The sequence below is a fragment of the Rhinoderma darwinii genome, chromosome 1 (genome assembly GCF_050947455.1).
Source record: "Rhinoderma darwinii isolate aRhiDar2 chromosome 1, aRhiDar2.hap1, whole genome shotgun sequence".
NCBI classification, from domain to species: Eukaryota; Metazoa; Chordata; class Amphibia; order Anura; family Rhinodermatidae; genus Rhinoderma; species Rhinoderma darwinii.
In genome coordinates, this window is record NC_134687.1 from 308,028,826 (window position 1) to 308,041,861 (window position 13,036).

Consider the following 13,036-nt stretch of genomic DNA (forward strand, 5'->3'; position numbering starts at 1 on the left):
GTAGCCTCTGGTGCCGATGTGTCCGACACGATGCAGGACCTGTGAGTGATGTCACAGCGTGATCTCTCGAGAACACGGCTGTGTCTGCACTGCCAGAAGCTGGGCGTTCTGAAGAGAAGTGGATGATACTTCTCGTCAGAACGCCCAGCTAGTAAAAGTAGTAAAAACGCCCCGATGTACGCACATAATACACGCCCACTTGGACTTTTACTTTTAAACACGCCCACTTGGACTTTTGCAAGCCTCATTTGCATAACTACAAAAATGGTCATAACTTGGCCAAAAATGCTCGTTTTTTTAAAAATAAAAACGTTACTGTAATCTACATTGCAGCGCCGATCTGCTGCAATAGCAGATAGGGGTTGCAAAATCTGGTGACCGAGCCTCTTTAATAAGTTTTTAAAAAAATGAGTGATCACATTTGCAGAAGTGATTAATTATATGCAGCTAGATATGGGGTACCATTCTATGCTGTTTTACCATGAAAGTTAATTGTTGTCTGTTTAAAGAGGCTCTGTCACCACGTTATAAGTGGCCTATCTTGTACATGATGTGATCGGCGTTGTAATGTAGATAACAGCACTGTTTTTTTATTTAGAAAAATTATCATTTTTGACTGAGTTATGACCTATATTAGCTTTATGCGGATGACTTTCTCAATGGACAACTGGGCGTGTTTTACTATATGACCAAGTGGGCGTTGTACGGAGGAGTGTATGACGCTGACCAGTCAGTGACCAATCCGCGTCCTACACTTCTCTCCATTCATTTACTCTGCAGATAGCGATATAGCTATATCGCTATGTGCAGCCACATAAACACACTATAACGTTACCTCCAGCCAGGACGTGATGTGTATTCAGAATCCTGACCTTCTATGCACATCTCTGTGAGACTACAGCACAGCGAGATTACAGCACAGCGAGATCTCGCTGTGAATGACCACTTACAGCGTAATCTCGTGAGACTACGCCTGCTATGCTGTAACTCACAGAGACGCTACAGAAGTGGTCAGGATTCTGAATACACATCACGTCCTGGCTGGAAGGAATGTATGTTCATTATCAGGACACTGCAGTAATGTTAGTGTGTTTGTGACATAGCGATATCGCTATGTGCAGTGTAAATGAATGGGGAGAAGTGTGTGACGCTGATTGGTCAGCGTCATACACTTCTCTCCACAACGCCCACTTGGTCATATAGTAAAACACGCCCAGTTGGTCATTGAGAAACTCATTAGCATAAAGCTAATATAGGTCCTAACTCTGTCAAAAATGATCGTTTTTCTAAAAAAAAACACTGCTGTAACCTACACTACAGCGCCGATCATATTATGTACAACATAGGCCACTTATAATGTGGTGACAGAGCCTCTTTAAAGCCAATACAATAAAGTAACCATTTCCTGTTACTAGCTGTGCTTTCCACCATCCAACTGCTTCCACTTTTTAAAGAGATGAAGGGGTTGTTCCCCATAATGTTGGTTTAATGGTGTTAAAATTTTTCTCTAAACTTGACTTTGATTCCTTGCAGGAGGGACTCTAGCCTTTGTGAACCCTGGCCTCACTGTGCATAAGTCAGCAGCTGTGGACCGCCAACGGGAATACCTCCTAGATATGATTCCTTCCCGCTCAATTACCCAGTCCTCTACGTGGAAATAATGAATGCATCCGTCAGCAGTGACAGAAATAAAGACAAAAGATGAATGCACACTTAGAACATGAGAAAGCAAGAAGGGACTCTTTCCGGATTAGTCCTTTCCCTACAAGGAGCGGAAGGATGATGCTCATCACTTTTCCTTGTTTGCCATTTTCTATTACACATGGAAAGCTTGGTAGTGATCTGCAGATGAGGCGTCTGTTTTGCTTTCCTACAGAAAGGAGTGCATAGACATAAAAAAAAAAGGAAGCCACTTCACATCCCCCCCCCCCCCCCCTTGCAGGTTTTCATCTAGACTGGCATGACAACTTGTACTGCAGTTTGCCATGCTCCAGTTGCATACTTTTCTGCATTCAGGTCTAATTTCCATAAATAAACTATAATTCCCTCTACTAAGGCATCAGCTTTTTTCTGAGGTGTTTTGAAGCTGTAACTGGATATTTTTTTTTTCTTTATTTTGAAACTATAGTTAGTATTTCTCATGGCTGTATTTATCAGGTCCATCTCTGATTCTGGGGCAGAACAGATCCAGTCAGAACAAAACCATTTTGTTAATACAACGAATAGTTATATTTAAATAAATCTATGAAAAATATTACATTTTATCTCCCACAGCGTTTCTTGCTCTGGATATTCCAGTCACATTGAAATAATCTAAAAGGATGATTCCACAGTAATACAATTTCCTCTTAAACCCAGTTTGTATGGTTTTCACTGGACACGAGTTTGTGAAGGGTTAGAGGATAAATAAAGAAATCGGAGGTTGGTTTGTACCTCATGTTTAGGTTCAAGACTTTTTGTTTTCAGGCTATATCAATGGCTTCCCTCTACTGGCTTTGAGAGGGGGGGCGGGGGGGGGGGGACACAAACAAATAATTGCAATTAAGAGACCACTTGGACAGTCTTATTTTCTTTCCGTCTATTTACCGTATCCTCACAATCGACAAGTAACCCCTTAATATATCATGCTTCAATTTCAGGAACGCAGAAGCGATGGATTGGCAAAAAAAAAAAAAAATCGCACCAGATGGTTAAATCCTCTTTTCCCCTAGAAAATAATGTTCATTTTAATCCTTTCTGTTGTGTGGATATCCATGTTTAGATACCTTTTTGATATATGCAGTTGCTTAGGGGTTAGGTTATATATATATTTTTTTTTTGTTTTGTGGGCGGGAAGGGAAACTTTGTTTGTATAAAAGGAAAAAAATAGAATTTAAAACTTGACTTGGTGTGTATGAAACTAGCCGAATGAGAGAATATTATACAAATATATATATATATTTTTTCCATTCCAAAATGTACGGCTGTTTTCAGGGGAAGGCTTACCTGTATCTTAATTTTTCGTTTTCCCCCTTTGCTGGAGAGCAGACATTCTGTTAATGGTTTTTAACAAAACTACTGTTTTTTCAGTCTTTGGCAATAAGCACCAATTTATTTAAATATTCAGTATCCTTTTTGAAATGCCCAAAATGTATGGGTGCTTTTATTGGGTAACTTTGCCCCTGATCTGTGGACTTTTTTGTTAAGATATAAAAGAAAATCCCATGATTGTATTCCCTACAAGTATATATTTATTCAACTCCTTGTACATTTTTCCTTCCTGAAAATATTTTTTGTTTTCCCCCACAGGAAAAGTTTCTTTAGAAGTAAACCTGTTTTTTTGTTTTGTTTTTTAACATCATGTCTCTACTTAAATGAGGGTGAAAGTGGTTTAGGAAACAATTATTTAAATGATCGTAGCTGTTCTCATAAGACTTCCCTGTTTGTATTCTTTAAGAGGACACTTTTTCAGGAGGTCCCCCCCCCCCCCCCCCTTTGTTTAAACTTGTGTACTCCTGTTTTCAGGTGGTACTAGTTTTTGGACAGTGGGAAAAGTTTGTGTGTGCGTGTGTGCCCCTGCTAGAATGTGTGGGATCCGGGGGTTGCCCCATCACTGATAGAACTAGCCGTTTCTATTTAATCACACTGGCCAGATCCGCATTTCTGAATAATATTAATAAATAACTAAGCCAACTACATTTTCCTTGTGTTTTGTTTTATAAGTGTTGGGGGTAGGGGAACCTATATTGCCTCGTAATGCAAATTGTATGTATATGGTTTGTGTTGCACTGCTACAGTGTTAAGCGGTTTAATTACCAATTAGTGCTTATGTTCATACACTGCAGATTTGTAGCAGGCATTTCTGTGTAAACTCAATCTCATACGTTTGAACAGAGATGTTTCTGCAGTATGTGCATGGATTTCTGCATGCCTTGTTCAGATGCAGAAGTTTCTGTAACCAGTCTGCTGTGTGACAATATACCCTTAAACAGGCTGTACAGGGTTAAAATAACATGTTTGCTTTTTTCCAAAAACTTCCCACACTTATTTATGGGTTGTCTGGTATTGCAGTACAGCTTTATTGATGTGAAAAGGGCTGAGCTGCAATACTACACACAACCTATGCACAGATGTGGTGCTGTTTCTAGAACCGGCCATGTTTTCTAATCCTAGACTACCCCTTTAAAGAGTACCTGTCACCCCTCCTGACGTGTCTGTTTTAGTAAATAATTGTATTTTCCATGACACAACAATGTTGAAGCATCTTTTCTCAGAGCTCTGCATTGTGCCGTTACTGTTCTTCCTGGAAATGTGTAAATAAATTGACAACTGGATGCTAATATTCCTCTTGTCGATGGGATGTGTCCCTACTGTCTGAGGGCTCATTCACACTTGCGTATGAAAATATGGAGCAAATGCAAAATACAGATTTATTTTTAACAATTTGTTCCATTGTGTGTTTTGAGTTTTCAGTTTTTCAACTGTATATGGTCTGTTTTTGTTAAAGGATTAACCATTTTTGCTGTTTTTGTAAAGTTTCAGAAATATGTATTACAAAGTTTAGATTGAAAAGTAAGTGTTTTCCCTTCGTATCATCAGTAAAAGTGATGAGAAGTTTATCCGCCCTGCGAGCTACAAGGACAGGTGACATTTTTGATTCAACAAATTTTTGATTTGATCCCCTAAGCTCCACCAACTATTGTGTATTTTTAATAACTGCCTAACTAATTTTGGATTAAGGGGGGAGATCCTTGTGCTGCTGATTGCATTGAGGGAAAATAGATTTACATTAAAATCTAAACGTTACGTTCCGTTCCTTACAGCAACACTTCAGATGGGGATATGACAAATAATCCATTTTTGCATTTTTGGCCAAGTTATGACCATTTTTGTATTTATGCAAATGAGGCTTGCAAAAGTACAACTGGGCGTGTTTACAGTAAAAGTACAACTGGGCGTGTATTATGTGTGTACATCGGGGCGTTTTTACTTCTTTTACTAGCTGGGCGTTAGGAATGGGAGTGTATGATGCTGACAAATCAGCATCATCCACTTCTGTTCGTTAACACCCAGCTTCTGGCAGTGCAGACACACAGCGTGTTCTCGAGAGATCACGCTGTGACGTCACTCACTTCCTGCCCCAGGTCCTGCATCGTGTCGGCACCAGAGGCTACAGTTGATTCTGCAGCAGCATCAGCGTTTGCAGGTAAGTAGCTACATCGACTTACCTGCAAACGCCGATGCTGCTGCAGAATCAAATGTAGCCTCTGGTGCCGATGTGTCCTCGCTCGTCCGACACGGTGCAGGACCTGGGGCAGGAAGTGAGTGACGTCACAGTGTGATCTCTCGAGAACACGCTGTGTGTCTACACTGCCAGAAGCTGGGCGTTCTGAAGAGAAGTGGATGATGCTGATTCGTCAGAACGCCCAGCTAGTAAAAGTAGTAAAAACGCCCAGATGTAACACACATAATACACGCCCAGTTGGACTTTAGAAAGCCTCATTTGCATAAATACAAAAATGGTCATAACTTGGCCAAAAATGCTCGTTTTTTTAAAAATAAAAACGTTACTGTAATCTACATTGCAGCGCCGATCTGCTGCAATAGCAGATAGGGGTTGCAAAATCTGGTGACAGAGCCTCTTTAACTTGCTGCCCGTCCGATCGGGCAGCTGAATGTTGGGTCTCCGGCTGTCAGTGACTGCCGGGGACCCTGAGGAGAGAATAGAAGCAGCTTTCGCTGCTTCTGTCTTCTCTGATCACTTGTACACAGCGATCAATGAGCGCTGTGTATAGGAATAGAGGCAGCGCCGCTGTCTCTATTCCTCCCGGTGTTCATGTGACTGGTCACTTGATCGCTGGGTGCTGTTACTGACAGACTGCTGCTGGGACTAACCAGACCCAGCACAGCCCTATTAGTGACAATTGTCACTATGAGAGGGCTGATTTCCCCTGTAACTGGGGCTGCTGTGCAGCTCCAAATACAGGGGAAAAACATGGTGTAAAAGAAAGAAAAAAAATATATAAAGTTCCCCAAAGGTCTTTTTTGGCCTTTGAGGGACAGACCATAGTAATAAAAAAAATAGTAAAGTGCAAAAAAAATTAATACACAATACCCACGCCCAAAAAAAAACATTCCCTCCCCCCCCCCCCCCGCCAATCATTGTTGTAACGCTAGCGCTGACCCAGTTACCCTAATATGGACATGTAATATATTAAAATTTACGGTAGACAATGACTATCACAAATAAAAGGTATATTTTAGGGTAAAACTAGGATTACCCAAAAAAAAAAAAAAATGGCTGAAACGTAAAAAAGCTTATTTTTTAACTATTTTCAAACTTTATGAATAAAAATTCTAAAGTTGCAAAAAGGATGTGTATAAAAAAAAGAAACCTGCATGGTCTACGGAAAAAACATCGGAAAAATCACCGTTGGTTAAACGGCTATAACTTTTTTTATTTGTTGGGCTAACTCGTTTCTAAAAAGGGCTAAACGGTGTCTGGTCCTGAAGGCTCAAAATAGCCCGGTCCTGAACTGGTTAATGGAGACAGATGAACGCTCAACTGTGCAAGCTGATACTAATCTTGAGTGAGCTGTATTGCCTGAGTTTGGAATGGGTTAAGGGCTATTTACACCTTTTTTGAAAGTTGTTGTTTTTTTTTTTTATAGAAATGTGGTGCAACTTTCAAAATTAAATTTTATTTTTACTTTTTGAGACAGCTGCTTTGTATACTGTATACAGAGCAGCTGAAACCTGTGTCGGTCAGATCTGCGGGACTGACTGGTTCAGTGTCAGTGGGTCCTGCGTGTCTCACATGTGGGATTGAGCTGCTTAAGTTCATAACTTTTAAATGTGGTCTGTAACAGCTCGATCCTGCGGGTCAGCGACATGCAGGACCTGCTGTCACTGAACCAGTCAGTCCCACGGACTTGACAGATCCTGGTCTTCGCTCACGACACAACTGCTCTGGATACAGAATACAAAGCAGCTGTATCTCAAAGTAAAAAAATTGTAATAAGTATTTTCGAAGGTTGTGCCGATCACACCTGATCGTTTTTTAAAAAAAAAAGTATATTTTAAAGGTTTACATAGCCTTTAAGTTGGAATAGGCACAACTTATGTCCATTTTGGTCCATTGAAGGCCTGAGAAGGAAATGAAAAGATTTACTTCTTTCCTAATTGCTGAACTTCTTGCAAGATCTGAGAGCAAACGGCGCACCAAGTCGAGGAAATGGAATGAAGAGTCTGCAGAACAATCAAGTGCTTTCATTTTCTAATATCAAATCAGTTTAGACCTGAAGTAAGGTAAAAATCTGACTATGTGGCAAGAAATAGATGGCTGTGGTAATGGACAGAAGAAAAGCATATTCCATAGTGAGGTTGTCCAGATGTGCTCCCCAGCCTTGCTGGGAGGAATGTGTGGCTATTATACACCCCTGAATAGGGGTGACAAATCTGCCGTTTGGCTTTTTCCACGATTTGAGGGGAACTTTTTGTGTTTGAGAGACTACATACTGTCCCTTTTGGTGTGTTCCACTTGCTAAGAAACTCAAACTGGAGAGGCCTGAGCGGGCCTCTAGCCCAAGAGATTGCCTCTATGGAGGCACTTATGAGACCTAGCATCCTTCAGACTGATCTCAGAGGAAGTCTCTCTGCGGATTCCAGCAGAGGCGCAGCTAGGTTCTCCAGCACCCGGGGCAAAGATTCCGTTTGGCGCCCCCCCCCCCCCCCCTCCCCAACATCTCCTTCCCCCTCGCCGTGTTTGTTTTCTCTACCAATCGACGTGTCATTGCTTTTTATGTAACACATTTGAACATCTTACAAGCAATATGGTTCTATACACAACACCAGAACCAAGCTCAATACATAAATACAACACCAGCACAAATACAGCTCAATTTAGTGCAACTCCTGCCGTATAGGTGTGTACGGCGTAAAACTACAGCTCCCAGCATGGCCCGAACAATGGTAAGGATATGCTGGGAGATGCTGTTTCACAAAAATAAATCCTATCATAATCACCACCCATCATCTCGCTGCAGATCATACAGTGACTACATTACTGATTAGAGGCAGAATAAACATTTACATTAAGTGACTCACCGGTGACCACTCGGATTCTAGTTCTTTTTCTCCATCCAGTCCAGACCTCTATGATGACTTCTCCCGGTCCATTTCTGCAGTTTGCCGCTCACATGTCTTCAGCTTCTCACTTTACCAACATTTCTGCACCTATAAATAAATATAAAGTTATCATTATACCATACACTACGCCCCTAAATATAATGGCGCCATACACTGCACCTCTAATTATAATAGCACCATACACCGTGTCCCACACACACACACTGTGCCCCCTGTAGATAGTGCCTGCCATAGAGCCCCCTGTAGATAGTGCCCCCATATAGCCCACCCCTGTATATAGTGTCCCACAAATAACACCCCCTATAGTTTTCTACAGATGGCCCACCCCTGTATATAGCCCCCTGTAGATATAGCCCGGCCCTGTATATAGTGCTCCACGTATAGCCCAACCCTGTATATAGCCCCCTGTAGATATAGCCCAGCCCTGTATATAGTGCTCCACGTATAGCCCAACCCTGTATATAGCCCCCTGTAGATATAGCCCACCCCTGTATATAGTGCTCCACATATAGTCCACCCCTGTATATAGTGTTTCACAGATATCCCACCCCTGTATATAGTGCTCCACATATAGCCCACCCCTGTATATAGTGCTCCACATATAGCCCACCCCTGTATATAGTGCTCCACATATAGCCCACCCCTGTATATAGTGCTCCACATATAGCCCACCCCTGTATATAGTGCTCCACATATAGCCCACCCCTGTATATAGTGCTCCACATATAGCCCACCCCTGTATATAGTGCTCCACATATAGCCCACCCCTGTATATAGCCCGCCTGTACATATAGTCCACCCCTGTATATACTATATACAGGGGTGGGCTATCTGTGGAGCACTATATACAGGGGTGGACTATATGTACAATATGTACAAGGGGGCTATATACAGGGGTGGGCTTTCTGTGGAGCACTATAGGGGGAGATATTTGTGGGATACTATATACAGGGGTGGGCTATATCTATCTACAGGGGTGGACTATCTACAGGGGTGGCCTATCTACAGGGGGACTATATAGGGGGGACTATATACTATATAGCCCCCCTGTAGCTATAGCCCACCCCTGTACATGGTGCTTCATAGATGGCCCACCCCAGTATAAACCCCCCCCCCCCCCGGTAGACAGTCGTCCCCCCTGTAGATACAGCCGCACACTTTTATTACAATTAAAAAAAAAATAATAATATTCAAACTCCCCTTATTCCCGCTCCCATGGAGACCGGCAGCCATGGAGACCGGCTCTCTTCTGCGCAGGTCTCCTGGGGGTTGAACACAGCGTCTATGAAAGGCGCTGATTGGCTGGGCAGGATGACTTTCCCTGTCAGTCAGTCAGCGCCTTTCATCGACTGAAGCATCACTGGTACAAAAGGTACCAGTCTCTTCATTCGTGGAAAGGCGCTGAATGGCCGGGCACGGAACGTGCCCGGTCATTCATTGCTTCTAATTATACCGGTGTCCTTGCTACACAGGTACAATTATAGTGCAGGAGGAGGTGGCGCTGGCTCCCCCCTCTAAGCTGCACCCGGGGCACATTCCCTGCCTGCCCCCCCCCCCCCCCCCCCCCCCTAGCTACGCCCCTGGATTCCAGGAAGCTTGATATATTCTATATATATTTCCTGAGGAAGGGAAATAAAGAACACTCGGCTGTTTATTATGTAGCCCAGTTAGAAAATCTATGATTTAGGTTACCATGGATTTTTCCCAATTCATTAAGCAACTCTGATGAAGATGGGAATAAAGAGTGTCTTCTGAATTTGCTCTAAGGAACCGGTCCTACAGATAGGGTCCTACAGATACCCCTCCTCTTAGAACAGACACCACTGCAGAGATAATTTTTGTGAAGACAGGCAAAGAACAGGGCAAAAGATTTCGAAAGGAAGGGATGTAAACTGAAGATGTCTCACAGATCCCTGAAGGAAGACTGCTATCAAATTTTTTGTATGGGAGGGAAATATGGGAATATGCAAGTATTCTTTCTTTAGCTCTAGAGACTATTACAGCTACTTGATGGAGGAGAGGAAGAACTGGCGGGATATTGTCCATCCTGAAATTCTGCTATTAACCCCTTGGAGTCATAGCCAGTTTCATGCTTTTTTTTTCCGTTTTCCTCCCCGCTTTCCAAAAGCCAGAACTTTTTGTTTTTTTTGTCGACATAGCCATATAAGGGCTTGTTTTTTTGCAGGACATGTTGTAGTTTGCCATGGCACCTTTTTATTGTACCGAATAATGTACTGGGAAGCTGAAAAAAGATTTGTGGGGTGAAATGGGGGAAAAAAACGCGCTCACGCCATTTTTTGGGGGGTTTTGTTTTTACGGCATCCATCAGGTGGTAAAAACTACATGTGCACTTTTATTCTACAGGTTGATACGATTACTTTTTTCCGTCAATTTAGCAATGTGTAGGCTTTGTTTTTGAGAGGCGAGCTGTAGTTTTCACAGATACCAATTTGGGGTATATGCAACTTTTTGATCACTTTTTTTATTTACATAATCTGATCGGCGCTGTAATGTAGAAAACGGCAGTGTTTTTATTTTGAAAAACGATCATTTTTGAGCAAGTTATGAGCTAGTTTAGATTTATACTAATGAGTTTCTCAATGGACAACTGGGCGTGTTTTTACTTTTTACCAACTGGGCGTTGTACAGAGGAGTGTATGAGGCTGACTAATAAGCACCAATCAGTGTCATACACTTCTCATTATTCCAGCCCTGCATAATCCACAGCACAGTGTGATTGTGCAGTGAAAGAAGTAAACATGCCCAGTTGCTTAACCCCTTAAAGAGACTCTGTCACCACATAAGTACCCTATCTCCTACATAAGGAGATGGGCGCTGTAATGTAGGTGACAGTAATGCTTTTTATTTTAAAAAAACGCGATTTAAGTTTATGCTAATGAGCTTTCTTAATGCCCAAGTGGGCGTACTTTTACTTTCGACCAAGTGGGCGTTGTACAGAGGAGTGCATGACGCTGACCAATCGGCATCATGCACTCCTCTCCATTCATTTACACTGCACTAGCGATATAGATATATCGCTATGTGCAGCTACATACACAAGCCCTAACATTACTAGTGTCCTGATAATGAATACACATGACCATCCAGCCTGGACGTCATGTGTACTCAGAATCCTGACACTTCTGAATCTTTTCTGTGATATTCCGGCAAGTGAAACCAAATCTCGTTTAGCTCCGAGATCTCGTATCCGTTGCTGGAATCTCACAGAAAAGATTCAGAAGTGTCAGGATTCTGAGTACACATGACGTCCAGGCTGGATGGTCATGTGTATTCATTATCAGGACACTAGTAATGTTAGGGCTTGTGTATGAGGCTGCACATAGCGATATATCTATATCGCTAGTGCAGTGTGAATGGAGAGTGCATGATGCCGATTGGTCAGCGTCATGCACACCTCTGTACAACGCCCACTTGGTCGAAAATAAAAGTACGCCCACTTGGGCATTAAGAAAGCTCATTAGCATAAACCAAAATCGCTCCTAACGTTGTGAAAAAAGATCGTTTTTTTTAAATAAAAAGCATTACTGTGACCTACATTACAGCGCCGATCTCCTTATGTAGGAGACAGGGCACTTATAATGTGGGGACAGAGTCTCTTTAATGACCAGCCTATTTTAGACCTTAATGACCAAGCCATTTTTTCCATCGTCTCATTCCAAGAGCTATAACCTTTTTATTTTTGCGTCGACATAGCTGTATAAGGTCTTGTTTTTTGCGGGACAAGTTGTATTTTTTAATAGCACCATTTTGGGGGACATATTATTTATTGATTAACTTTTATTTGGGGGGAAATAGAAAAAAACCTGAAATTTCGCCACTCTTTTTCGCGTCTTAAATTTACGCCGTTTACCGCGTGATATAAATAACACTAACTTTATTCAGCGGGTTGTTACGATTGCAACGATACCAAATTTGTATAGTTATTGTATGTTTTACTACTTTTACACAGTAAAAACGCTTTTTTTTCAAAATTATTTGTTTGTGTCTCCATATTTGAAGAGCCGTAACGTTTTTATTTTTTCGCCGATGCGGTTGTGTGAGGGCTTTTTTTTTGCGGGAAGACTTGTAGTTTTTATTGGTACCATTTTGTAGTAGATGCGACTTTTTGATCACTTTTTATCACATTTTTTTAAAGTCAGTATTCACAGAAAACAGCAATTTTTCCATAGTTTTTTATTAATTTTTTTACGTCGTTCACCGTGCGGGTTAAATAATGTAATAGATTTATAGTCGGGGTAGTTACGGACGCGGCGATACCAAATATGTGTAACTTTTTAACTTTATTTAGTTTTTTTAATAGTAAAGCATTTTGTAAGGGGAAAAGCTGGGTTTTTCATTTTTTTCAAATTTTTTTTTTTAATTAACTTTATTAAACTTTTTTTTTTTCACTAGTCCCACTAGGGGACTATAATATGCGTTCTGCGATCGCATTTATAATACACTGCAATACTTTTGTATTGCAGTGTATTACTGCCTGTCCGTTTAACACGGACAGGCATCTGTTAGGTCATGCCTGCGGCATGATCTAGCAGGCATTCGCTCCAGGCAGACCTGGGGGCCTTTATTAGACCCCCGGCTGCCATTAGAGACACAGACACTCGGCGATCGTATCGGTGGGAGAGAGAGAGAGGGAGCTCCCTCCCTCTCTCCAAATCCACTCAGATGCGGTGCTCGCTATTGAGCACCGCATCTGAGGGGTTAAACGGGTGAGATCGATACTAATATCGATCTCACACGGCAGAGCAGGGACGCCCTCCGCTGCCTCTAGCAGCTGAGAGCAGGGAGATTTGACAGCTCCCTGCTCTGTTTACTTATTCCGATGCCGCGACGTAAAAAGTCTATGGCGTCACTAACTGGTTAAAACACAATACACGCCTAGTTGGAAATA

General features: G+C 42.0%; 1 protein-coding gene across 9 annotated transcripts in view; it reads left to right on the forward strand.

Moving 5' to 3' along the window:
* The window catches only part of GATAD2A (GATA zinc finger domain containing 2A), a 118,331-nt gene extending 116,074 nt beyond the window's left edge, over positions 1 to 2,257 (forward strand). For all 9 annotated transcript variants that reach the window (XM_075825506.1, XM_075825507.1, XM_075825503.1 and 6 more), the window contains one exon: positions 1,534 to 2,257. In XM_075825506.1, the coding sequence (XP_075681621.1) occupies positions 1,534 to 1,661 (128 nt within the window). In that variant the 3' untranslated portion in view covers positions 1,662 to 2,257. The remainder of the gene's footprint in view (positions 1 to 1,533) is intronic.
* Positions 2,258 to 13,036: the final 10,779 nt, after the last annotated feature.